Source organism: Spermophilus citellus (assembly GCF_964194105.1).
Source record: "Spermophilus citellus genome assembly, chromosome: 17".
Lineage (NCBI taxonomy): Eukaryota > Metazoa > Chordata > Mammalia > Rodentia > Sciuridae > Spermophilus > Spermophilus citellus.
The window spans coordinates 55,564,234-55,592,200 of NC_138199.1; the positions used below are offsets into that span (position 1 = coordinate 55,564,234).

General features: G+C 50.4%; 1 protein-coding gene across 1 annotated transcript; it reads left to right on the forward strand.

Annotated features, from left to right (window-relative positions):
• The first annotated feature begins 519 nt into the window (after positions 1-519).
• Positions 520-27,967, forward strand: MPP2 (MAGUK p55 scaffold protein 2). Its single transcript, XM_081272681.1, has 13 exons — positions 520-587; positions 3,318-3,381; positions 8,044-8,162; positions 20,288-20,440; positions 20,590-20,739; positions 21,086-21,313; positions 22,041-22,172; positions 22,285-22,390; positions 22,464-22,532; positions 22,755-22,916; positions 23,486-23,688; positions 23,844-23,972; positions 25,191-27,967. The coding sequence occupies exons 2-13, from the start codon at positions 3,351-3,353 to the stop codon at positions 25,365-25,367; spliced, it is 1,659 nt and encodes a 552-aa protein (XP_081128807.1). The 5' UTR covers positions 520-587; positions 3,318-3,350; the 3' UTR covers positions 25,368-27,967.

Here is a 27,967-nt window from a genome sequence, read left to right on the forward strand (position 1 = left end):
TCGGAGCACCTGGAAATGTTTACTGGGAATGCCACGGCGGCCGGACTCTTAAGACGTTCTCTCTCTCTCTCTCTCTCTCTCTCTCTCCAAACTTTCTTTAAAGTCCGAGATCCAGCATCCTTAAAAACTGCTCCTGAGCCCGAGGCAGCTTTTAACTTCCTCCCATTCCTTTTCCAAATTGTGAAGCAGGATAACAAGGAAAGGTGAGTCGTACCTGGAACTGGAATGAGTCTAAGCGGTCCCATTGGGTTGTTTTCACCATCGCCCCTTTAAGGGATTCCCGGGCGCCAAGGGACACTAGTGGGTATGGGCACAATGGGAGTGGGTCCAAAGTCGTAGGTCTGAGCGGTAGCTCCTAACCATCCCACCGTCCCCTCCCACCCACCAGCTGCTGGGAGACTACTTTCCTTGGAGTCATCCCGCCGCATCCTAATCTCCCTCCCTTCTCCTTCCCTTTTTTGTCTCCGCCCCCTCGCGCCGAGGAGGACTTGCCGCTTTAAGAGCTCGGCTAGCGATTGACAAGCAATAAACGCTGAGCGCCCGGCTGCGCTAGAGTCGCCCGGAGCTAGGGGCTCCCCGGGGCGCAGGTAGGTGTCCCCAGGCCCCTGGGCCTGCACCCACCCTTGGACCCCTGTCTCCTTTTAGTTCTGGCTCGGCACTTGAGGCCCTATTTTCTGGGTCCAAACTCCCCGGCCCCTTCCCACAGGCCAGTGCCCTCCCTCTGCAGCCCCTGCCCCCAGGCCCTTTCTGGGACGCCTGTAGGGTGAACCAAACCCTGCTGTCCAATGACGCTGGCCCTCGTCCCTACGGTAGGGGCTCCGCAGAGACATCTGACACCTAGGTGGCGAGCTGCGTGGAGCTCAGGTATCCGCGATTCTTCTCCCGGGGCGGTGCGGATTGGGGGGACTTTGAATCCCCGCATTACGTAAGAACCGCGCTGGAAACGCTTCCGGCAGTGGGGGAGCTAGACTGAGGTTGTGCAGAGTCCCCTTGCTACCCCGCCCCCCCAGGAGACCAACATCTCAACCCTCTCTGGGAGGGGGTCCCGGGAAGGGGGCGCACTGCTTTCCCCGCCTCCCAGGCTGTAAAGGGGAGGGAGGTTGGGTGTGTGGGGGGCGGCTAGGGTTAAGGCCTGGGGACTTGCAGGAGAATTAGTGCCAGAAGCGAGGATCCAGGGTCAGAAAGTTAGGTCTACCTAGGGGGGTGGCGGGGAATGAAGACGGGGGTGGGGGGGCAGTCATTCAGTGACCTCATCCCCTGGTCTCCAGCGGGCGCGCCAGCAAAGAGCCTTCTTTGATGGCTCGCAACACGCCCCCCTTTCCCCAGGTCCTAGAGCCCAGCGGGTTAGGACTGGGTTCGTGGGGCATGGGCGCTCTGATTGTAAATGTGGGCACGTCGGCCCGATCTCTCGACCCCATCAACTGGCCCTCAGTTTTGTCCAGCCCTGCCCACGACCTTTCGGTCTCCAACACGCCTTTGTTAGTCCTTTCTGCTCCACACCTCTTTGTACGCGCATGGATGGAGGGTGGGCGGGGGGTTGAAGGAAACCTTCCCCTTTCACTGCCCGCCTGCCTCGCCTACGGACACTCTGGGGGAATGTGAATAGCTCAGAGGCAGGGGTGAGAGGACATCCGGGCCCAGGTTTTTGGAAGCCGAGGTGCGGGTTCTCCGATGCCTGGGCCGCGGATCTTGGCACGGACCCAGGCTGTCTTGCCTGGCACTGCCGTTCTCCTGTGGGCACAGCCGCGCCCCGCCCTCTCCCGGGCTTGGGTGGGGGTGGGGCAGAGAGAGCTGACGCCGTGGGAACCGACTCCCCAGGGAAAAAACCCAAGCAGTCTGGGCCAGACTCCTAGGCTAGAGTTTCCATACAGGATCCTTCCTGCCTCTTCCCACCTCCACATTCTCCCCGCTGATCCTGCATGTACCTCTATCAGGGAGAGAAGTACCAACCAGGAGAGACCTCCCCTTGCTATCTAGAAATAGGGACAGTGGGCATTGGTACCAGAGGCACTGCTGGCACAGTGGATCCTGAGCTTTTCTCCTGGCCTGAGAAATGGTTTCCTTCCTTTCCCTGAAAGCTTCTCCTATGTCCTCAAGAGCAGGTTCAGGAGGAGGGGGAGCCATCCATTTCCTTTACCTGTGCAATTTCTGCCACCTGAGCGCAGGTAACTGTCTCAGGCCTGGGAGAGGAATGGAGCAGAGAGGGGTTTTTGAAATCAGATAGTAGTTCCTCTGAGAAGAATCTCTTTTTTTTTTTGGGGGGGGGGTAAAGTTGTTGTGGCTCCCCAACCCCCAGGCCCCAGTAGGCACTCAGTCCTAAAGTGGGCACTGCCAGCTGCTTCCCCCCACTCCTCCACCCCTGCTGTGAGCCACTGCCTTCTGTTGTCATGGCAACTGGGGAATTAGGGTTTTATCCAGCAGCATATACCCAGGAAAGCAAAGGGAGGAAGGAGAGTTGACCTAGCTTGGGGAGGCCCTGGGATGGGCACTGGGGCTGCAGAGTCCATGCCTAATTCTGCCCTGAGCCCCTGTTCTCCGTGTCTCAGCTCTGGGCTAAGAAAGCGAGAGGAGAGAGAAAGGAAGCCAGACAGGCCTTGGGGAGTAGGATATTCTTCCTGTCAGCCAGACACAAATGTTTGGAACATCTACATCATGTTAGGCCTGGGTACTAGAGGCAAATAAAATGGATGTGGTTCTTACTCTCATGGAGCATACAGTCTGGGAACACTTGCTGCCCTGCTTTTGACTCAAATTCTGGACTATACCTACATGTCTCCCACTTAAAAAAAAAAAAGACAGATAGTAGGCAGAAACACTATTTTTTTGCTGTGTGTGTGTATGTGTGTGTGTGTGTGTGTGTGTGTGTTATTGGGTATTGAACCCAAGGGTGCTGTATCACTGAGCTACCTCCCTAGCCTTTAAAAATATTTTTTTTTTGAGAGAGAGGTCTAGCCAAGTTACACAGGCTGGCCTTAAACTTGGTCCTCCTATCTCAGTCTCCTGAATTGCTGGGATTACACAGTGTGCACCACCAGAAACACTATTTTTTAAGAGTAATAAAACCCAGATTTTTATTGTTGCTGTCTGTTAGCTTTGTGACCCTGAGCAAATCATTAACTTCTCTGATCCTCCCGGTCCCCTCTTCCTCATGAATGGGCATGTAATCCACTCTTCTTGCCTCCCAGGGAGCTTGGGATATCTGTTGTTAACCAGTTCCCAGTTTCTGAGCAGTGTCCTCTCCCTACTTTGGGGATGTTCCTGAAAGGGGTCCCTTTCCTACTCCCTGTACCTTCTCATCCTCCTTTCTCCCCCTCCAGGAGAAACATTTCAGAGTCCTTGCTGATCTCACCATGCCAGTTGCTGCTACCAACTCTGAGTCTGGTAAGAAGTGGGTGAGGCTGTCAGCTAATTTCAGTAGTTCAGAGGTTGCCAGGCAAAGATTTGGGGGTGGTAACAGCAGTCAGCCACTTCCACAGCTACTCCCCCAAACACTCACCCATTCATTCTGGGCATCTCCTCTCTGTGATAGGATAGAAGAAAGGAGGTATAAAACCTTCCCCTGCCCAAGGGAGGGCTGGAGACCATACAGCTCATCTGTGGGGAGGGCAGGAGTACATGTTCCAGATACAATCCACATATTATTGCTGGAGGGCAATGGCAGGAGGCAAGGCTAGTTAGAGAAGTGCCCCCAAGAAGTGGCCTAGGAACTAAGGCTTAGAAATGGCTTGGGGATAAAGGGACTGTAGTGGCACAGTGGTGCCATGACCTCTAGACCAGCATGTGCTGAAGGTGGAGAAGATAGGGGTATGGGAAACTGTAAATGAAGGGGCAAGAATACCAGGTCAGGATGTCTGGACATGGTTCTGTAGGAGGTTTCAGGGTAAGGGAGTGGGGTGCTCAAACTGGGAGAGGCCAGGAGTCAGCTGCTGAACCTCAAGGAGCCCGATTTTCCTCTTTTGCAAAGAGTTGATGTGAAACAGGGGAGAGCATGTTCCTGTGAGCAACATTCACAATTATGCTGCTGCTGCTGCAGCTGAATTGTTTGTTATGACAGTGATCTTGTGCCTTGAGTCAGTCACCTTTCTTTGGGGACCTGTTTTTCCTATGATGAGGTGATAGGACAAGATCTTAACTTTTATTGGTCCTAGATCTCTCAGAATCTGATGACAGCAATGGGCCCTCTCCATAGACATGTTCTTTCATGTCCCAAATTTGCATTTTTCTCCAGGGGCTTGTGGATCCCCTTGAGTGCATTCAGGGACCCACCAGATTATGTTCCCTGTGCTAGAAGCTGTCTAAGGGGCCTAGCAACTGCCTGCAAGCTCTGGTTTTGCTCTGAGTTATCTGAATCTCCCCCTGCTTGGATGCCTCCAGTGTAGCTCCTTCCTTGCCCTGTGTCCTTCTGTTCACTCTGCAAGATGTTTTGGGGTTCCCACTTTGCTTAGAATAACTCCTAGTGTGAAGGTAGTTTTGGTAGCAACCAGAACCTACCCTGTGATACCCTTGTAGCCTAGGAAAGGCTTCTTCTCCATGCAGTGGAGGGACTGTAGGAATGTCTCAGTTTCTACAGCCTTGGAGGGCTCAGTGCCTCTATCTCCTGTCCAGCCTGCTGGCTCCCTGAGCTTTCCCCCTGCTTCAGTCTGCTTGAGCCCTACTTGTAAGCAGCTTAGGGGTTAATTAAACTTATCCCTGAGCCTGTGATTAAAGGCCTTTCAATCTGGGGCTGCCCAGTAAACCCATTAATAGTGCCCAGCAGGGAAATAGAGGGAGGAGCAGACCCAACAACTCAGCTTCCCTGCTTCTGGTCACTTGATGGAGGCATGGTGGGGACAAAGTGTAGGACTCAGGGGTATGGGTGTGGGACCTGCTTTCTCAAAGGACTCCTGAGGTCTCTGATCTCCTGGATGTGGTGCCATGGGCTGCTTCTGGCTTCTTATATCCAAGGCAAGAAGTACAAACTGCTTCTTTTCCCAGAACCAGCCCTCTGCCACCACTCCAGGCTCTGTTAGCCCCTGACCTCAAAAATCTAATGTTGGATTTTGCACCTTATCATCTGGTGGTCATTATATTTCCCATGGAACTGACAGAGAGACAGCTGTGCCCCACCTCAGAGGTCAAGCTTCCTTCCCCTTCTCCCTTCCTTCCCTGGGACATCCCTGCTTGTGTTCTGCAGAGGGTGAAACTAGAAAGGTTCTTCTCCCACCCTTTCCTGCAGGCCAATATGGTCCTTGGCATTTTGGAGGTAACAGAACGGTGTTGAGTGTATTCCTCTTGCAGAGAGACCCCACCCCTACTTTGAGTTAAGGCAAGGAGCCCTTTTCCTGAGGGTTGGGGTGAGTTGGGAGATGTGTGGGCAATGATACAGGCTGAGAGTTTAGAGATCTTGCCCCTGACCTGCAGCCTTGCTTTCTTTCCCCTTCACCAGACTCCCTCCTTTCTTTGAATCAAGGCAAGGATCCAGGACTGCTTTCAGGTTGAGCTGTCCCTTTAAATCTCTCTCAACACGGGTTACTGTCCTGTGTGTAATCCTGCCTGCTGCCATGGCAACCAGGGGTGCAAGGCGACCTGGTGCCACTCCTCAGGGAATGGCTGACTGGTGGCTGCAGCACCTCCCTGGTGGTGGTCTCAGGGGTACTAGAACCTTAGAGGAATGGGGCAGTGGACTGCAGTAACTTCCAAGTCCCTCCCTCCTGTCCACCCTTATTTCTGCCGCATGAACATGCATTCACCTTTTCCTTCCCTTCGTTCCAAGATGCCTGACTGGCCTCCTGGGCAGCACCCCTCATCCCGAGGCCCAGCTAATGGGAGATGGGGAGGGAGGGAAGCTACATGTGAGGCAGGCTCAGGAGGGCTTGAGGCTTCCCTGCCCCGGCGGTGACCCCTCTCCAGAGCGGACAGCAGGAATGGTCGACTGCAAATGAGGGGCTTTTGGGTTGAGGTATCTGCCTCATGTCACTACTTCTAGGAAGAGGACCGAGTTCTTTCTGGGGGCTTCCTTTGACTAAAGGGGTCATAGGGTCCGGAGAAAGGGCATAGGAAATAGGGCCTGGAGAAGGGACAGAGAGCAGCGGTCAGAAGGCTCAGGGAGGAGGAGGCATAAGGTGTATTAGAAGGACTTCCAGAAAAGAAGGATGTAGGAACAGCATGGGGCCAAGACCCCTCTGCCCACAGGCTGGGAGGCGAGGGTCTCTGGCACTGTACCAGTTCCAATGGGCATCATACTGATCCCGTCGACCCCCAAACCTTCTCTTAGCTGCCGCCTCCCCACTTCCAGTGATACTTAATATTGGGGATCAGGCCAGCTGAAGGGTGACTCTCTCTTGCCATCTCCCTCCTCCCACCAGTCACCGCCCCTTCCCACTCGGCAGCGCCCAGGGTTTTGGCCAATGAGCTAGCCGGTCGGGGCGGCAAAGCCTTGCTATTGGCTGATTCTTCAGCGCTCCTCGAGTCCCGCCTTCACCAGCGCAGCCCGGGTCTGGCCGGGAAGGCTGCTGGGGAGGCAGCGGCGTGAGAGGCTACTCTGGGATCCTGGAGCGGGGTCGCCATGGCTGGCAGCCCAGGCAGCGGGGCCTCTTTGGAGGGGATATCCCTGAGCTCCTCTGAGGAAGCGGAACTCCAGAGGGAAGGTAGGGAGAGATGGAGCGGGAAACCTGGGGGGAAGCCGGCCCCTTAACTCATCCTCCCCTTCGCGGGTTTTGGGGCATCTAAAGGGGGGTGCCCTAGGAACGGACTCCTGGGAGCCTGAAAGTTCTGGGAGCTCGGCCCTCAGGAGAACTGGCCTAGGCAAGGGACACCACCTCCCCTGACTCAGTCCCCAGCCTTAGCTGGCATGACTAGTGTTGGTGGATCGCTGGCTTCTGAGCCCGTGGAGAACCTTACTGGTCGCTCAGGGATGCCAAGCCCAGGCCTGGACAGGATCTGGAGAGCAGGCTCCCAAGTTGTTTCTGGAGAAGATGGAAAAGAGGAGCAAGAAGGGGATGCTAGCCCAGGAGTCCCTGAGCCATTTTGCCCGGTTCAGCGCACCCTCCTGCCACCCCCAGTACTTCCTGAAGGAGGAGAGGACTGACAAGAGTGTTGAGGGATCTACCCCTCTCCTCCAGGGCTTGGGTGCTGCTATGCAGATGTAGGCGTGGGTGGCAGGGTGGCAGAGTAATGATACCCTGTGCCCATCTCTGCCCCCAGCTGGGCACACTCCACATCTTTTTTCCTTCTCCTGGAACTTGCTACAGCCTGTAGCTACTACCTCTAGAAGTGGGTGAAGGCAGCCCTCACTTCAGATATTGGTGGCCATTGCTGTGGTCCAGCTTCAGATGTTCTCCTGCCCATCCCATGCTGAGTGTTCATTCTTAGGATGACTTGGTCTGACCTCTTCCCTTGGGTATATATTGTCATCCCAGGTCTTGGGGTGCCTGTTTCCTCAGCTCCTGACAATATTCTAGGCCTTTGCTTTGACTTATCCATGTTAATTTCTCTGTGATTACAGATCATTGTCTATCAGACCCAAAGGGAAAGACTGAGGCCAATGAGGGTCAGTGATTTGTGCAATGCCATACTGAATTAGTGGTGCCCCCAGGACTGGATGCCACATTGGCCTGGCCTCCTGAATGGTTGCCTGCTTGACTTTAGGCCTATACTCAGGGACAGGCTGTCTCTCTTGTTCCTGAGCCTGCCCGTGGCAGGTGACTGAGTCCTGAGGTTTCAACCCATCCGGAGGTTGAATGAGGAGCCTGTGGTTCTCTGTTTCAGGGCAGAATCTGGAACCTTATTCCTTTTCTCTCCCCCACCTCAGAGTCCACTTTCTGCTGCCTGGAACCTTCTGCCTGCCAGGATGGTCTTACCTAGGGTGGAAAGAATAGGCCAAGAGAACTGTCTCCTGCCCCTAGTTCCTCTGTTTCAGGCATTCAAGGCTTAGGGTGCCAATGCAGCAGGAAGGGAAGGGCTGGCTTCTGTAGGAGTGGAGGTGGGAGGAGGTATCATGGTATGTTGGGATCTTTTGTGCCCAGTCTGTACCTGAGTGTCTCACTGCCTGCCTCCTCCCCACAGCCATGCAGCAAGTCTTGGACAACCTAGGATCTCTCCCCAATGCCACGGGGGCTGCGGAGCTGGACCTGATCTTCCTTCGAGGCATTATGGAAAGTCCCATAGTCAGATCCCTGGCCAAGGTACAGTGCTCCAGGGAGGTGGGCATAAGGGCACTGAGAATGGGACATGTGGCACAAGAGGCCCCAAAGGGGTGTGTGGAAAACATCACACCCCAGTGATGACCCTGAGGCTGCAGGTAAAGAAGATGCCCCCACACCTGGCCAGTGAATGTGTAGATAAAGGGGCTGGGGATGTGGCTCAAGCGGTAGCGCTCTTGCCTGGCATGCGTGCGGCCTGGGTTCGATCCTCAGCACCACATACCAACAAAGATGTTGTGTCCGCCGATAAAACTAAAAATAAATAAATAAATATTAAAATTCTCTCTCCTCTCTCTCTCCCTCTCTCACTCTCTCTTTAAAAAAAAAAAAAAAGAATGTGTAGATAAATGTTGGTGACTGTCATCTTGTGGGGGGCCTGATTTGAGGGGGAGGTGAGCATGCCTGTGGCTTGTAATCTCCACAGTTCTCCTTGCCCATTTCTCTGCCTTTGGGTGTTTGCGTAGGTGTATCAGATGGGAGAGTCATTAGAAGGGAAAATTATAATAGTTTGTTAATGGCCATGCTAGAGACAGATACACAGCATTCTGGGTGGGAGGGAGTATAGAAAATAGGTGCCTAATAGAGTCTGGGAGGCAAGGGCTGCAGAGGATTCTTGGAAGAAGGGCCCCCTTGGCCAAGTGTGGAATGAGAGGAGGGGTGGGCATCCTGGGCCCCCCGGGAAGAGCTTGAGCAGAAACACAGGGGTAAGAGGGAGTTGGAAGTGTGCGGGGGACTGAGTGCTGGTGTGCTGCTGGAGCCCCAGGCAGAGACAAAGGAAGTGAGCTGTGGAGATGGTGGCAGGTTGTGCAGGGCACCGGAGACCATGCTAGGGACACAGCATCAAGGAGGCTTTGTGTGCTTTAAGCAGGGGGGTGATGGCGGCATAGGGGTGTGTAGGAGCATTCCTTTGACAGCCATGTGGAGGACAGTTGGAGGGTCACATCTGGAGTGGCAGAGTCCAGCTAGGGTCCATGTGGTAGTTCAAGTTGGAGATATTGAGAGACATGTGGAGCTGAGGTGACAGAGCTCCATGGAAACCAGGAGGTGGGGTGGGGTGGCAGAGCACTGGCTCTGCCCCAGGGAGGAGGACCAGCGAGCCTTCAGCTGAGGGAGCAGGCATGGGCGGGAAGAGAGATACATCCTTTCCCAGGCAGAGGTGAGGTTCAGAGGATGCCTGTGGCCAGCTTAGAGGCGAAGGTAGGTGTTGTAAGAAATCAGGCCCCCTACCTAGATTTCTCCATGATTTCTTCCCATAGTGTGGGAAGACTGAGGCAGTCCCCTTCAGTGAATGGTGGCAGGGGTGACAGGAAGTCAGCGAAGACAGTGATGAGGGGAGAAGGCAGTACAGCTAGGTGGAGGGTTTTCTACAGGGCAGAGGAAGGGCCTCTGTCACAGGCTAGCTGTGGCTGGCCTCCGTGTGGGTGTGGAAGAAGACCACGTCCTGCTGGAGGGAGCGAGCTGCTGCATGGGACGCTGTGTCCCTGGGACACAGCCTGGACATATTATTGTCTGTGAAGGTCCCTGGAGGTTGTTAAGAGCAGGTGAAGAGAAGCCAGAAAACTGGTCTAATTGGAGGAAACAGGAGAAAGACAGGCTGCTTTTCCTTTTTTTTTTTTTTTTTAAACAGAAATAGTTCATCTGTCCACACCTATAATTATTTTTTTTTAAAGAGAGAGTGAGAGAGGAGAGAGAGTGAGAGAGAGAATTTTTAATATTTATTTTATTTTTTTTAGTTCTCGGAGGACACAACATCTTTGTTGGTATGTGGTGCTGAGGATCGAACCCGGGCCGCACGCATGCCAGGCGAGCGCGCCACCACTTGAGCCACATCCCCAGCCCAAGACAGGCTGCTTTTCATTCAGTGACCCAGGAATTATATGCACTTATCAAAAATAAATGCAAAGAATTATGCACATTTCAAACATTGAGAATGTAAGCTCCACAAAGGCAGGGGTATTTGTTTGGTTCACTGCTGCGTCCTCAGAGCCTGAAACGGTGCTTGGTGCACAGTGGGTGCTCACTGAATGTGTTCAATGAGCCCTGAAAAGAATATAGCAAACTTCTAGGCACCCATCTCCAAGAGGGTAATATCAGCCATAAAGGCTTTGGAGTTCTCTCTCTCTGTCTATCTCTCTCCCCTTCTCTCTCTTTCTTCTGGGGATTGAACCCAGAGGCACTCTATCCTGAGCTATATTCCCAGCCCTTTTTTTGTTTTGTAATAGAGTGTCTCTAAATTGCCAAGGCTGGACTCAAACTTGCGATCCTCTTGCCTCAACCTCGCAGAGCACTGGGATTACAGGTGTGTGCCACCACACCTGGCTGCTCCTTTTTTTTTTTTTTTTTAAGAAATAAAAAGTATGATACTGTCAACACCTCCTTTTATCTTGTTTCCATTGTTTCCCTTCCCTAAGGGTAAATACTAGCTAGAGATTGATGATGTCATTTCTGACTGTTTGCTATTCTTGCCTACATTTGTGTTTAGCCACAAACAATATACCCTTGTTATTTGCATATTTAAACTTTACATAAATGGGATAACAATATAAACTGCCTGTTTTTGAGATTTCTCATTCAGTCATATGGTTATTGCCATAATTATAGATAGATTAATTTTCACTGTCAGGTGTTATTCTAATTTATTAATAGAGCCCAGTTTATTTATTGGTTCCCCTGCCAAGAAGTAGCTACATTGTTACTGATTTTCCTCTAATAAGGACAGCACAGCCATAACAACCTCCTGTCCATCTGTTTCTGCACATGTGTGAGTTTCTCTAGGGTGGACCCCTGGCATTTGACTTGCTGAATATGTGGATATTTGAACCTTAACATCTATAACCCAGGAGATAGACCCAGAAAGTTGAGGGTTCTGAAAGAAAGTCAAGTCTGGCAGGAAGATCATAAATCCAGTGAGTTGGCTGTAGACAGCAGGTGGAATCCCTGGCAGGTGGCTGGCATCTGGGAGGACTGACATGGATCTAGCAGCAGGTTTCCCAATAGCAGGCAAGGCCAAGGTGAGGAATCCAAAGCAGGTGACATTCAGAAATCTAGAAAAAATTATTATATGTGGAGACTCCTGCCAGTAGAGAGTAATGGGAAGGCAATATATGAACTAATCCACGTGAGATAATGAGGAAAGAACATGGAGTTTGGAATCCAAAGACTCACTGATTGGCTGTGTAACTTTAGTATGTCTGTCAACCTCTCTGAACCTTGGTTATTTCCTTTGAGGAGCAGAGAGAATTATGCTTAGCTCTCAGAGTCATGGTGGAGCTGGTGGAGGTCATAGATTTGACAGTGCTTTTTAAACCATCAAGAGTTGTTGTCCTGTATCCCGGTGTAGTGGCACATTCTTGTAATCCCAGGACTTGGGAGGCCAAGGCAGGAGGATTGCAAATTTGTGGCCAGGCTCAGCTAGGCCCTAAGCAACTTAAAGAGATCCTGTCTCAAAATAAAAAATAAAAAAGGGCTGAGGATGTAGCTCAGTGGTAAAGCTTCTGGGGTTAATCCCCAGTACCCCCCCCCCAAAAAAAAAGTTATGCTATGTTCTTAGCCATGGACCTGAATTCCTCATGAGGGCTCCAGGGCTGAGGTGAGGCTGGGGTAGAAGAACTGGCAGAGCAAGCCAAGGCCCTTGGAGAATGCGTCTTGGGAGGTCACTAAGATAGAGACTAACAGAGGGACATGACCATGATTTAGTTCTCATGTTTTGGGGGGCTGGTCATGTGGCTTTTCTGCTCTAGGTCTGCTCAGCAAGTTCTGGGTGGCCGAGGGTGGCCTCACCCACATGTCCCGTGTCTCAGCAGAGAAGGCTGCAGCATCTGGCCAGGCCTTGCTCCTTAGAAGGGTAGCCTCTCTGCTTCTTCATGTGGTGGTCTCCCTAGCAAGGGAAGATAATTCCTGCCTCACAAGCACCTGCCCAACCTCTGCTTGCATCACATTTGCTAAGGTCTCATGGGTCACCTTTGTCAAACCTAAACGGGAGAGTTCCTTCACTTTCTGGCACACCTTCTGTCTCCTCAGCTTGCATCATATGGAACTTCATTCAGTTTTTGAATCATTTAATTAGGAGCCAGTGTTTCAAATAAGAATTCCCTGTCTTCTGCCAAGATCAGAGGGGTTGGAGCAGGAGGGTGGAGGGGAAAGCTTTGCAAAGAAATACCGTGTGCACCTTCCTCCATTGCAGCCTGCTGAGGGCTCTGGATCGGGACGCTGCAGAGCTGGGCACAGGTAATGTCTCTACCTCTAACTACCTGCTCTGCTGCAGGGGATTTTCAGAGAATGAACCACTTGGTGACCACAGGAATTCAAACCACCCTTCTGTTCTGGTGCTTCTAATAATTGCAGTGTGTGCATAGATCACTTAAGTGAATATTAAGGACATCTTAGCAAAATACTACTGAGTAAAAAAAATAGTAGGTGAAATAATTGGTCACTTAGTAATAAGTGAAAAAAAATCAGGCCTTCCAGGATTTTATGTATATAGCATGATTTCCTTTTTTTAAAGGTTAAAAATAGCTAAAAACTGGGCAGGGGTTGTGGCTCAGTGGTAGAGTGCTTGCCTAGCATGCGTGAGGCACTGGGTTCGATTCCCGGAACCACATAAAAATAAACAAATAAAAGAAAGTTATTGTGTCCATCTACAACTAAAAAATATATTTTAAAAAATAGCTAAAAACTATATTAATTTCAGGAATACATATAATACATACAGATACAGTAAAATTTACACAGGAAGCCTGAGAACAATGAACACAGGGAATGGAGATGGTGGTTTCTGTGAGCTGGGAATGGTGGTGGTGGTTAGGTATAGGATATTGTCAAGAGCCTTGTTTTTGATTTGGGAAGTGGGTTCTTAGATCCTTGTTATGTTTTTTAAAATAATCTAATTCAATACCAACTACATACCAAGGAATCATATACAAGCCAATGATGAGAACATATCATGAACCCAGTATTGTAATTAATCCAATTCTGAGTTTTCAAATTCCCTAAAATTGTGATACCTGCTGGGTGTTTTCAGTTCTGGTCAGCCAGCTGTTTAGATCAGCCTGCTGAAGGGTTTGCTTTGTGTTTGTATGATTCAGTGTTTTTGCTTTTTGGTACTGGGGATTGATCCCAGGGGTGCTTTACCACTAAACAACATTCCCAGTCCCCTTCCCCCTTTTTAAATTTTGAGACAGGTCTCATTAAGTTGCTTAGGGCCTCTCTAAATTGCTGAGGCTGGCCTTGAACCTGTGATCCTCCTGCCTCAGCATCCCAAGTCTCTGGGATTACAGGCATGTGCCACGACTCCCACTACTCCCAGTATGATCCAATGTTAAAGTTTCCTCTGGGCTGTGAAGGTTGATCTTGGAGAGCTGTATTTTTGTGTCTGTGGGTAAGACGTTCAGGAGTAGCCAAAGAAGGCGTAATGGAGCAGCCTTTGTTGGGCTGGGGGAAGGTGGGGGGGGCAGTCATTAAGTCAAAGATTGAGGATATGCAAGTTAGGAGGCACCTGGCTTCCCTCTTGGTCAAGTGAGTCTTCTCTGGAAGCTTGTCTTCCCTCCATCCATGGAACAGAAGGTGCTAACGCCAAAATAGGCAAAACCTCTCTAATGTTTACCTCAGGATCCCTGGGCCTGAGCTGGCTTCCATTAACCCCAAAGAACCCTGCTAGGGTTGCCATGGTGAGATCATTAGTACCCGAGTGCTGTCTTTGTTCATTCTCTAAGCTTGGTTCTTGGGGCCTCAGATTTCCACCACTGGCCTGGGCACAGTGGTGATGAAGAACCCCGGAAGCCTCCATCTTTCACTCAGGGGCTCCTTGGGCCATGCTGTGCTCAATGACTGTAGATTATATAAGGGCTCTGGGGAAGAGCAATGCTTTGATGCTTCTTCTTGTCCCAGGCACTAGTCCTTTGTCCCTTCACTTATTTGTTTCTCCCCAGCAGGAACACTCTGCTCAGCTAGGCAGAAGATGGTTTAGGTTGCTGCTGAGCCACCAAGGCTGTGTTCTCCTGGCCCATTTTGGGGAAGAGAAGGTAGAAAGGATCCAGCCTTTGTTGAGCACCTGCTGTGTGCTGACCACTGTGTCTATCTCACTGAATCCTCCCGGATTACTATGAGGCGTTATTAAACTGTCCCTATCTTGAGATGAGCCCGATGATGCACTCCTGTAGCCCTAGCTACTGGGAAAGCTGAGGCAGGAAGATCTCTGGAGCCCAAGAGTTCCAGGCCAGATTGGGCAACATGGCCAGACCCCATCTCAAAAAAACAAAACAAAAAACATCAAACAAACCCCAGAAAACTCTCTGTCTCATGGGCTTAAAAAACATTATGGTAAATTTCAAAAATGTATCCTGAACCCCCATCATTCATTACCCCACTTTAGCATTTAACAACTCATAGACAATCTCATTTCATTCAAGCCCTCCCTCTCAAATATAATATGATTTTATCTATAACTATTTTAGTATCTGAATCAAAAATAAGAATTCTTTTTAAAAAGTCACACTACCATTATTACATCTAAAACACTCAACAGTAATTTTCTTCTGGATTTTTAACAAATGGTTTTGGCACATGTGGATAGTCATTTTGAAAGATACCAAAGTGGATCCATACCTCACACCATTCATCAGAATAAACTCCAAGTGGATCAGGGATCTAAATGGGAAAATATGTGTCCTAGAAGAAAATATAATTCTGTATATAAGGAAAACACCCCCCACCTTTAAAAACTATGTGTAGAAATTCAGAAGCTTTAAAGGTTAATAAATTCAACCACATAAAGCAATTTTTTTAAAGAAAAAAAATTTTTTTAGCATGGCAAAAACACCATAAGCAGAGTCAAAAGACAAAAGAAAAGCTGGGGGAAATGATATGCACAAATAAAGGGCTAATCTTCTCAATATAGAGAGAACATTTTAAAATGAGAAGAAGAAAAAACCAAATAGAAAAATTGGCAAAAGACACAAACAGACAGTTCACAGAAAAAGATGTACAGATGGTCCTTAAACATATGAAGAGATGCTCGGCTTCCCTCGTAACAAGCAAAATGCAAATTGAACCCCACTGAGAGATCATTTCTCATCCATGTGACTGGCAGGCATTCAAAGGTTTGATCAGCACTGATAGTGAGCTGCAGGAAAATCTCCCAAACAATGCTGGTGGGAGGGAAAATCAGAGGGGAATTTGTCAGCATCTAAGAAAACTGCACATATATTTACTGCTTGACCCAGGGAGACTTCTAGTAATTTACGTGGAAGATCTTCTCCACAGGTACAGAGCACCATGCCACTGTTACACACCACAGCATGATTTGCAATAGAAAAATATTAGGAGCAGGCTGGGGTTGTGGCTCAGTAGTAGAGCACTTGCCTAGCATGTGTGAGTCCCTGGGTTCAATTCTCAGCACCACATATCCACTACAACTAAAAATATTTTTTAAAAGATTGGGAGCAACATAAATACTCATAGAGACTGGTTGAATCTATTGTAGGACTCCAGTCATACAACAGAGTCAAATGCAATCATTAATAAAAATAAGCTGGGCATGGTAGCACATGCCTGTAATCCCAACAACTTGGGAGGTTGAGGCAGGAGCATTGCAAGTTCAAGACTAGCCTCAGCAACATATAGAGGCCCTAAGCAACTCAGTGAGACTTTGTCTCAAAAAGTAAAAAATAGGACATGGCTCAGTGGCAAGTCCCCAGGATCAAAATAATAGTAATAATAGAGGAATCTGCCCCCACCCCACCCCATGTAGTGCTGTGGCATGATTTCTAGCTCACATTATTAAATAAAAAACCAGACAACAATCTAAATAAATTAAACAACCAAACAACCAAAGCCGCATGATATTAACGAGTGTATACAGTGTTCTACCTTTTATGTAAAAAAAGAAAAAAGAAACAGAATAAATAAATAATAAAGAAATGAAAATGATTACCTTGCTGGGCATGGTGACCCACTTCTGTAATCCCAGCAGCTCAGGAGGCTGGAGGAGGATTGAGAGTTCAAAGCCAGCCTTGGCAAAAGTGGGGTGCTAAGCAACTCGGTGACACCCTGTCTCTAAATAAAATACAAAATAGGGCTGGGGATGTGGCTCAGTGGTCAAGTGCCCCTGAGTTCAATCCCTGGTACCCCCCCCCCAAAAAAAAAAAAAAAAGATTACCTCTAGAGTTTGAGGGTGAATGGGGAAAAGGGGCCAAGGATGGAATTGCAACTTCTTTGAGTTTACTTTTAATATGGATTTGAAATTTGAACCCTGTATATGCTATACATGTTTAGAAAATAAAATTATATATTAAAAATGATAAAAGCAAACTCTAAAATTAAGTTCAGATAAGTATACATATCTGTATATTACATTGTGCTAATCAAACAGAAAAAGGAAAAGGAGTCATGTATGTCTGGAAAGAACAAATAAATTTAAAAAAAGAAAAGAAAAAGGAATTAATTTAAGTAACCTTGTCCACAGTGTTCTGACGTACACGATGAGTGGGATGTATTCTAAGGCTGTAGTGATATTTAATAGAATAGCCAGTAGCTATGTGTGACTATTCAAATACTTTGAATGCTTGCTAAGATTTCAATGTTTGTGTCCCCTCCAAAATTCATGTTGAAATTTTATCCTCAATGCAATGGTATCAGGAGGTGAGGTCATTAGGAGGTGGTTGAGTCACAACCACCTAATATCATTCATGAGTGATATTAGCTGCCTTGTAAAAGGGCTGGAGGGAATTAACTAGGTCCTTTTGCCCTTCTACCTTCTGCCATGTGAGTATATGTGAGAATTCCCTCACCAGACACCAAATTCCAGCACTTTGACCTTGACTTGGACTTCCCAGTCTCCAGAAGCGTAAGAAATAAATTTCTATCATTCATAAATTACGAAGCCTCAGGCGTTTTTTTTTTGTTATAGAAGCAAAAATTAACTAAGATAATACTTAAATAAACTAACATGCCTAAATAAAACTTTTAGTTCCTCAGTTATAGCAGCCACATTTCAAATTTCCCTAGCCACAAGTGGACAGCAGAGATCTAGAACATTTCTCTTAGTGTAACTTAGTGGTATTCTGAGGACAAAGAAAACTGCAGGTAAATCTTGATTTTTACTGAGTAGATTTGTGATAGGCAATTCTGAAACTTTCTTGAATTTTGAAGGACAGAACAATTAAGTAAATGGATGGGTATTATTGAAATACGTTGTCACTGAAGGAGAAAGGAGATGCAAATGGATTGGGGGAAAATGAGAGAAATCCTGTAGAGTTTGATTTTAATCGAAGCTATCAGTATCAGCTAATGTCTGCCAAAGAAACAGTGTCCCAGAAGCAGCGAGTACCTCTTTCTGAATTCCATTTCCTGTCAATCTACCTTGGAGAAACTAATGATTCCAGACCTGGGAAAGGGAAAGTATAAAGTGAGCTGTGCCCAGAAGGGAAGAAGGGACTCAAGGACTGATGGGCACCTGTCCATGGGATGCAGGAATGAATGAGGCTCCCCCTCCTGGACAAATTTGGATGAATTAAGCCAATGAAGATGTGGAGGTAATGGGCTAGAACACTGAGAAAAAGAATGTACAATAACTCAGAGGGATGGAGAAAGAGGTGGGGAGGGGGGAGAAGGAAGAGCACTTTCTTTTTTTTTTCCCCATTCCCCTCACAACCTCTTATATGTAATTTTATATATCATTGAGGGTCTCCTTCCATTTCCATGCAATTTCCCTTTTCTCTCCCTTTCCCTCCCACCTCATGTCTCTGTTTAATGATAATCTTTTCCTCCTGCTCTTCCTCCTTGCTCTGTTCTTAGTTGCTCTCATTATATCAAAGAAGACATTTGGCATTTGTATTTTAGGGATTGGCTAGCTTCACTTAGCATAATCTGCTCTAGTGCCATCCATTTCCCTGCAAATTCCATGATTTTGTCATTTTTTAGTGCTGCGTAGTACTCCATTGTGTATAAATGCCACATTTTTTTTTATCCATTCATCTGTTGAAGGGCATCTGGGTTGGTTCCACAGTCTAGCTATTGTGAATTGTGCTGCTATGAACATCGATGTGGCAGTATCCCTGTAGTACGCTCTTGTAAGGTCTTCAGGGAATAGTCCGAGAAGGGGAATAGCTGGGTCAAATGGTGGTTCCATTCCCAGCTTTCCCAGGAATCTCCATACTGCTTTCCAAATTGGCCGCACCAATTTGCAGTCCCACCAGCAATGTACAAGTGTACCCTTTTCCCCACATCCTCACCAGCACTTGTTGTTGTTTGACTTCAGAATGGCTGCCAATCTTACTGGAGTGAGATGGTATCTTAGGGTGGTTTTGATTTGCATTTCTCTGACTGCTAGAGATGGTGAGCATTTTTTCATGTACTTGTTGATTGATTGTATATCCTCCTCTGAGAAGTGTCTGTTCAGGTCTTTGGCCCATTTGTTGACTGGGTTATTTGTTTTCTTATTGTTTAACTTTTTGAGTTCTTTGTATACTCTGGATATTAGGGCTCTATCTGAAGTGTGAGGAGTAAAAATTTGTTCCCATGATGTAGGCTCCCTGTTTACCTCTCTTATTGTTTCTCTTGCTGAGAAAAAACTTTTTAGTTTAAGTAAGTCTCATTTGTTGATTCTTGTTATTAACTCTTGGAAAGAGCAATAGAATACCAATTAATAAATGTGGATGGGTGATGGAGTTAGGTGATCACAATTTTGCAACTCGTAGTAGGATAATTGAGTCAGGAAAGGATCTTAAATGGAGGCTTAATTCGCTAGTGAGGGATTGTTGGTTTCCAAGTATGGGAGAGACAAGGTCACCTCTATAGAACTCTTACTAAAATGATTACCTTAACGCAAATCATGAGGAAAAAATCAGAAGAACTTCAGTTGTGGAACAGTCTACAAACTACTGGCCCAGACTTTTAAAAAATGTCCTGAAAATCTAACAGTTATTGGAATTTGTTCTAGATTCAAGGAGAGCTGACTATAGTGGCACATGTCTGTAATACCAGTGACTCGGGAGGCTAAGGCAGGAGGATTGCAAGTTCAAGACCAACTTCAGCAACTTAGTGAGGCCCTAAGAACATAGTGAGACCCTGTCTCAAAATAAAACATAAAAAAAAGAACTGGGGATGTAGCTCAGTGGTTAAGAGACCCTGGATTCAATCCTTGGTACCACAGTCAATCAATCAATCAATCAAACACTCAATTGATAAATTAAAGAAGAATAAAAAGATATTCAACACATGATCCTTGATTGGATCCTGGATCAGAAAAAATAAAATCATAAGGGGACAACAGTGAACACTGAATATGGGCTATTAGATAATGTTTTTCAATGTATCAATGATAGAATGTCTTGTGTGTGGAAATGCCATCGTGGTTTATGGAGCAGAATGTTTTGGTTTTGAGAAGTGCATGAGGAAGTGCTTTGAGATGAAGTGACTTCAACTAGTGTTCAAATGAATCAGAATAGAAAAATGGCCTTCATATGTATGTCAAAAATGGACCTACTTTGTCCCCAACCCACTCAACACAACTCTCCTCACTGGCTGGTCACTGGGGAAGGCTTCCTATTCTCTTTTCAGAGCACCTTGTCGTGGAGCCCAGAGTCCGTAGAGTGGCAAGCAGGTGCAAGGCCCTCACCTGGCACCATGGACTGATTTCTTGTCTCCTCCCTCATTAGGAGCACTGGAAACCCAAGTTCAAGTCCCGGGGATCTTGGGGATGTTATTCTACATCCTTATCTTCCTCACCTGGGCTCCAGGGTCTCCAAGGTCTCTCCCAAGAAATTATCCTTGAACTCAAACGCCTGTAGGGTCTTGGGAGATGGGGACAGTGTCATGATTTTTGATGACACTTTGTGTCAAGGGAATGGAATAAAAGTTTTTCCTGCAGATTCTCCGTCCCCTAAATTGAGCCCTCCACATCTGGGAGGAGAAAGAAGAAAGCAGAAATGCACGTGTGCCAAGTGTGCTGTGTGGAGGAGCTGGAGTTGATCTCTCAGGCTAAGCCAGGATTTGGGGCTAGTAGCTGGGAAGGGACTGGAGCCTGGAACCTAGGGTTGGGGGGTACTGCTTGGCATCCCAAGGCTTCTGGGGAAATGGTCAGTCTCAAGTGTTTTTGTCCCCACCCCTAGGCCCATGAGAGGTTGGAGGAGACAAAGCTGGAAGCCGTGAGGGACAACAACCTGGAGCTGGTTCAGGAGATCCTGCGGGACCTGGCGCAGCTGGCAGAGCAGAGCAGCACAGCTGCAGAGCTGGCCCGCATCCTTCAGGAGCCCCACTTCCAGGTTTCTGGCTCCTGGGGCTAGTGGTGGACTAGGAGGGTGTCAAATGGGGCGTGCCCCTGGGAAGGGAACTGGCAGGAAGTTGGAACTGGGATGGGGAGGGACCACAGGGCTTTGCCCCATTGTCCTTCCTCTTCCCATCACATCTCCAGTCCCTCCTGGAGACGCATGACTCAGTAGCCTCAAAGACCTATGAGACACCACCTCCCAGCCCTGGCTTGGACCCTACATTCAGCAACCAGCCGGTCCCTCCCGATGCCGTGCGTATGGTGGGCATCCGCAAGACTGCAGGAGAGCATCTGGTAAGGGTGACAGGGCGGGCCCCAGGCGGGTCTGGTGGGGCAGGGATTCAGAATAACCAGTGGGGGAAAAGAAAGGGCAGGTGAGGGCTGAAGAGGAAGATGGGCTCAGCTTTGCCCAGGAAAGGACCTTGTAGACCCAGGAGCCACAGACCCTGTGCGTAGGCCCCTCGCGGACTGTGCTCTCGGCTGGCGTCAGTGCCTTTGATAAGTGAGCAGAAGGATAGGAGAGGACTGTGAGGGCGGGTGGGCTGGTGGAGCCGGCAGTGGAAGGCCCATCAGGAGACCTATTTGAATATTCTGACTCAGAGCAGGGGGAGCCTTATCATCCACACCCTCTGTCCCACAGGGCGTGACATTCCGTGTGGAAGGTGGCGAGTTGGTGATCGCTCGCATTCTGCACGGGGGCATGGTGGCCCAACAAGGCCTGCTGCATGTGGGTGACATAATCAAGGAGGTGAATGGGCAGCCGGTGGGCAGTGACCCTCGCGCACTGCAGGAGCTTCTCCGCAGCGCCAGCGGCAGCGTCATCCTCAAGATTCTGCCCAGTTACCAGGAGCCTCATCTACCGCGCCAGGTGGACCCGTGTGCCTAACACCCCAACCCACAAAACATCCACAGGATGGCTGGGTCTTTTCCAAGCGATTCCCGCCCCCCAGCTTTCAGGGATGCAGTTTCTCCTCTCCAACCTGTTTTGAGGCAAAATAGACAGTGGGACCTGCGTGCCAGCCACGTGGAGCCTCTGTGTGTTGTGCATGTGCATGAGCTCGTGGGTTTACAGACATTATGCTTAGGCACTCCGCGCATGTGCAGCAGACTGTGCATCTACAGTTCGGATACCTGAGTGTACAAGTGAGCGCCTGCGTCTGGTGCACAATATTGTGTAAGGCTCGGGTCCTGGACAACTGCTTCCTGGTTGGCAGATTGTGGAGATTTGTCTGCTCTGCCCAGGTCCCCTGTTGGTCCTCTACCTCTGTCAGCCAGAGCCCTCTCCTCCAAGGAGGAGGGGGGTGGATGCAGGGTTAGGAGCCTGGGTCTTCTGTTCTGGTGATCCTGCCTCCTCAGTCTGAAGGCCTGCCCCAGGCCCGAGCAGTTTCCGCATTCCTCAATCTGAGTCTTAGTTCTAGATGTGAGGAGAGGTGTGGACCAGGAGAACAGCCAGGCAGGCCTGGAGGCATGGCTCCTCTGGCAATGACAGCCTCTCAGGTTTTTGTGAAGGGAGGGGGTGGACCATGTCCTATACCCATGCCAACAGAGCCTTTCCTGGCTCCTTCCTTTGACCCTTCACCCATTCCCGGGCCCAGGTATTTGTGAAATGCCACTTTGACTATGACCCGGCCCGAGACAGCCTCATCCCCTGCAAGGAGGCAGGCCTTCGTTTCAACGCTGGGGATTTGCTTCAGATCGTAAACCAGGACGACGCCAACTGGTGGCAGGTGAGCCGCGGGCGCTCCTGCAGTGTCTCCAGGTATGGTGTGTGGGGGGGAGGTGAGGGCACCCAGGGGGTCCCTCTGGCTCAGACGGGTCGTTGGCTCACATCCATTTCAGGCATGCCACGTGGAAGGGGGCAGTGCCGGCCTCATCCCCAGCCAGCTGCTGGAGGAGAAGCGGAAAGCATTTGTCAAGCGGGACCTGGAGCTGACACCCACCTCAGGTAGGAGCTCCCCCGTCCTCCTAGAGCCCCATTATGGTCCTGCCTGCCTTACTCACCCATCTCCCTTGGCCAGGGACCCTGTGCGGCAGCCTTTCAGGAAAGAAAAAGAAGCGAATGATGTATTTGACCACCAAGAATGCAGGTGGGTATTAGTGTCCCCCTCCTTGTCCTCCTCGAACATGACAAATCCCCCAGGGACTTGTAAATATGTTCTGGCTCAGACGCTGCCCACCTGTCCCCGGGCCCTGCCTGGTTCACCCTTTCTTCCCTGGTACAGAGCTCTTTTATCCTCGACCTCCGAGAGCTCTGTCCCTGCCTGCCCCATGATGCAACATGTTGAGCAGTGCCATCTCCCTCTGTCCAGAGTTTGACCGCCATGAGCTGCTCATTTATGAGGAGGTGGCCCGCATGCCCCCGTTCCGCCGGAAAACCCTGGTGCTGATTGGGGCTCAGGGTGTGGGCCGGCGCAGCCTGAAGAACAAGCTCATCATGTGGGATCCAGATCGCTATGGCACCACAGTGCCCTGTGAGTAGGAGCTGGGCCCTGCTGGGTGAGCGCCAGGAGCAGGGGCTGTGCTGGGGGTCCCACCTGGGACCAAAGTTCATCAGCACCAGGACAGGTGGTACCTCTGGGTGTGAGCTGTAGGGTGTGCACCCTCTGGGGGTGAATAAGGGGAACTGCAATTCAGGAGAGCTGAGAAAGGTGTCCTACCAACTCTTTCCCTTGCTAAAAATTGTGGGGGAAAAAAGTGAGTGTCCAGCCCCGTGAAACAGGGATCTGAGCTGTGTGTGGCCTGTGGCAGGTAGGGTTTCCTAATACATAACTGGTGTGGTGGGGGTTGTTGAAAGCTTCAGGCTCCCAGAGGCAAGGACAGTACAGACTGCAGGTCTGTTTGGCCCTTGCGGTGTGTCTTTGTGTTGCACATTGCCCTTTCTGGGCTCCAGCTGTGAGCACTAGGTTGGACTAGGTGCTCTCTGAAGGTCCTGTGTGTGTGTGTTTGTGTGGGAAGTTGTAGTGAGGGCTTCTCCGTGTGCACTGTGTGTCTGAGGTGGTGTGGCCTGCCTGTGCCCATTCAGTCCTTCCTCCCCACCCAGATACATCCCGAAGGCCTAAGGACTCAGAGCGGGAAGGCCAGGGCTACAGCTTTGTGTCCCGCGGGGAAATGGAAGCCGACATCCGTGCAGGGCGTTACCTGGAACATGGAGAGTATGAGGGCAACCTGTATGGCACACGAATCGACTCCATCCAGGGGGTGGTCGCCACCGGCAAGGTGTGCGTGCTGGATGTCAACCCCCAGGTACCGCCCGGCCTGCTCCTTCCCAGCCTGCTGACAGAACCCCATGACCTCCTTTCTTGCCCGTTCTCAGGTGCCCACCCCTAGTCACCTGGATACCCTTCCTGTTACCAGGACGCATGTGGGGATATTCTCCCCACCTTCTTCTTCTTCTGCAGGCAGTGAAGGTGCTGAGGACAGCTGAGTTTGTCCCTTACGTAGTATTCATCGAGGCTCCTGACTTTGAGACCCTGCGGGCCATGAACCGGGCCGCGTTGGAGAGTGGAGTGTCCACCAAGCAGCTCACGGTGAGGGGCTCTGAGGTGTGGTGGGAGGGGTCTGAAGGCTTCCTCGTGGTGGGGATGAGCTCAACTGGTGCAGAGAAGGAGATGGCATTGGGGAAGGAGAGAGATGGCCACCTATGTTGTCAGGGAGGTGGGACTTTTGATGCTTGGTTTGTAGATATGGAACAGGAGGTCTGAGAGAAAATGAAGTGCGGTCTCAGAGTGGGCTTCTGATTCTAGGCCCACTGCTTCGTCCACTCTACAGAAACAGAGTGGGGCCCAAAGGAAGTTCCAGAGGGCCAGTGGAAGATCTGTGGGGCAGAGGTGGGCTCAGTGGGTCTGGGGGTGCTTAGAGCTGGGGAAGGTGGAAGGGAGGGAGGAAGCCAGAGGTGGACAGTGGCTGGAGGGATGAATTAGCAGAGGGAGCAGGAGGGCCTGGAGAAGAGGCTCACCTGCCTGGTGTGGCCGACTCCAGGGCACTCCACTTTCCAGGAGGGTAGAGTTGCAGAACTCTGAGCTCAGGCGTCCCTCTGCTGGCCACACTTGGTATTGCAGCTCTCGGGCCTGGAGTCAGCACTGCTGGTCTCAGGAGAGGTTGCCTCCAGTAGGGCTCCATCCTGCTGATGGTCCCTGGGGGAGCTCTGGGCCTTCCCTTGGCGCTTGCTCTGGGAACCTCTTGCTTCTAACAAATGTGGCCACGTGGAGCTGCTGGGATACAGTTGGCTTCTTCTTAATTTAAGTCAGTTGTTCAGTTCCCTCCCCCATCCCTGCCCGGCTCCCAGAGTCTAGGGTTGGGGTTGCCCTGGTACCAGTTGTGCCCAGGTGTACCCTGGTACCATTTCTCCTGCCACATGGGTAAGGGGGCCTGATCAGACTGGGGAGAGCATTGACATGGGAGGCAGGCAGACCCTTCTGGTCCTCGTACCTCAGTTTTCTCCATTTTAAACAGGAGATTATTAATCTTTGCTACCTTGCAGCAAAGATGATGTGGGTGGTAAAGTGCTCAGTGCTTTGCTTGGCACTTACTAAAATTTATTTCCTGCTTTCCTTTCGCTTACCCATCTGACCACGGTCTCACGAGAGCTTCTTGGGGTGTTCAGGGAGGGGCTCCTGCTTCCTTCCACGGAATCCATTCCACTGGGATGGGTTTTGGGGAGGGAGTAGGCTGGAGACCCCCTTGATGATGGGGATGAGTTGTGGCAACTGATCAGCTCTCATTTCCCTCCCCCTTCTGCCTGGCAGGAGGCAGACTTGAGACGGACGGTGGAGGAGAGCAGCCGCATCCAGAGGGGATATGGCCACTACTTTGACCTCAGCTTGGTCAACAGTAACCTGGAAAGGACCTTCCGGGAGCTCCAGGCTGCCATGGAGAAGCTGCGCACGGAGCCCCAGTGGGTGCCTGTCAGCTGGGTGTACTGAACCTCTACCTGGACCTTGTTCCCCCTGAGCAGTGACCCAGAACCTAAAACCTAAAATCATCCCTTCCCCACCTATGACCCCCAGCCACGATCCTCAGCTCCCTTGGTCTCTGGCTTTCCCCAGATAACAGCTCCCAGCGGGCCCTAAGCCTGGCTTCGGCGCAGAGGCGAGCACTGCCAGGGAGGTGGGTGTTCATGGGGCACCTCTGTGCCCAGGTGCTGCCCACTCCCAATGTCCATTGGCCACCAGATATCCCTCTCTAGGGGCCAAGCTGTGCCCAGGAGTGTGTTAGAACAACCTCCATATTGCTTAGTCTAGAGAATAGAAAAGTTGATTGGAACCAATTGGCCGTAGGTACATTGCCCCCTGTCACCCCTGGGTACCTTTGCTCCTCTGGTCTAGTCACACCTCTCCTATTCTTGGGCTTCTCCCATTTCTCACCCCTAGTCCTAGGAGCAGGCCTTAGGCTGTTCCCAAGTGGCCAGGGGAGCCACCGGCAGCCAGGCAGGCCTGGGCAGTGGTGCCAGTCGGGGCCATCGTGGAGGCTGGAGGAGCCAAAATGTGAGCCAAAATGTGAGCCAGTGGCCGCAGCTGGGCCACACAACTCTCAGCTCCCTTAGAAAATGGCAGGGTCCCAGGAGGGGATGCTGCCCTGTCCCTCCCTCATCCACAGCTTCTCACTGCCGAGGTCTCTCCACAGACTTCTCCAATGTCCTCCTGGCAGGTCCACCCTGCTCCCCAAAGTGCAAGGCTGGCAGGGGCCACAAGCTCAGCCCAGATTGCAGGGGAGGGGTTGGTGAAGGACTGGACCCCATGACAAGGAGCCTGCTCTACTCCCCGTGGCCCATGGCAGGGACACATTGTGATCACTGTCCACAACCTCTTCCCATTTTGGTCTCTTTCTGGCTGGGCCCAGATGGCCCACTCACATCAGGCTTGCCTGGGTTGCGGGGCTGAGGAGGGGCTGTGAGCATAGGCTTGGCCAAGGACGGGTGGCTCTAGCAGCTCCCCAGGAGTGCCATTCCCACTCTGGTCTGTGCAGCCTGTCATTCCACATGCTGCGGTGCCTGCTCTGTGTCTCTGGCCCTGTTGTGTATGAGTGTGAGGCTTGGTTTGGGGGAAGGGGAGGCAAAGGGTTCTTTTTTTTGGGGGGGAGAGGTTACTCTTTGGGGTCTCTTAATGGGGGTTTCCCCATCAGCTCTCATTTCTTATGAGGCCCTTGTTCTAGACTCCAGAGCCTTGGCCCTTCCCAGATGTCTTCCTCCACTTTCCTATTGTCCCCTATCCTAAATGCCACCCTCTAGTCATTAGGGAGGGCAGTTTTGTAAAATAGAATTCCTTTTATGGAAAGACTCCTGTCCTAGATGTCCACAGGCATCTCATCCCTCATTCTTCCCTTCATTCCTCCCTGAGGTGAGCCTGTCCTCACAGGGGACACCCCAGGACCCCCCTGCACCAGCCTCCCGATTCTTCTGCGTGTCTAGTCAGTCTTTACTGCAGTGTCAGCCAAAGCTGGCCCTGAACCACTGTGTGCCCATTTCCTAGGGAAGGGGAGGGAGAATAAACAGAATATTTATTACAAATGTTAGAAATATATTTATTATATTAGGAATCTCATTTGCATTTGCATAGATACACAAATGAGATGTCAAGGTTAAGGCTCTCGAATCTCATTTGCATAGCTCTGCACACACTATGCAGTCATCTTTGTACTCTTTCCCCCTTTAGTCGTGTCCTTTTCATCCTTGACTCAGCCTCCCTTGCAACACCCTCACCCTCAGCCTAAGGTGACTGGGAGTGGGAGGACAATGGGGTATTTTTCCTGAGGACTTGAGGCCCTGGAGTTATTTGCCAGTTCCCACCTCCCCTGGGGGGTCTGGAGGTGGAGGCAGGGAAGGATGTGCTTGGCAGCTGCCCCCTCACTGAAAGACCATGCCAGTGAGCTGGCACCTGGCCCCTTCCTGTGTATCTCCTGTGCATGCTCAAGAGGCAGGGCTGGGTCCCTCCTCTGAAGCCTCCTACCACCCTTGATGAGCGCCCTGCTCCATGACTCTTTGGGACACCCAGCAGGTGGGAGCAGAGGCTGGGAGATCCTTGGTTCACCTGGCACAAGGCCAGGGTTGGGTTGGAACAGGTGTACATGTCCCCCAATTTAGCTCTGTGACTCTGTCCTGCCTCCTCCCATGTGGACTCTTGTATTTGGGGAAGCTGAAGAGAATATAGTCCCTGCCCCCCATGGTCCACACATCGTCCCAGCCCAGTTACCCTTCCTCTGTCCCCTCCCTCAACCATCCAATTCTCAAATTTTTCTCTCTGTTTTTCTTTCCTTTTTCTTTGATTAAATGTGAAAGCAAATGCTTCTGGGCTCGTCAGTCTTTGGCTGGGGTTGGGTGGATGCAAAGCTGGGGTTGGGTGGATGGCAGAAGGCGAGGGCTAGGAGCACAGCACAGAGGATTCCTGCCTCTGTCCATTCCCCAGAAGATGCTCCTTCTAAATGCTTGTGCCTGGGAGTCTGTGAGCATTCAGGGGGCCAAATGACTCAGGGACTCCATGGCTGGTCCATGTGGCTCTACTCAGAAGCTGTGTGCCCTTCAGCAGGC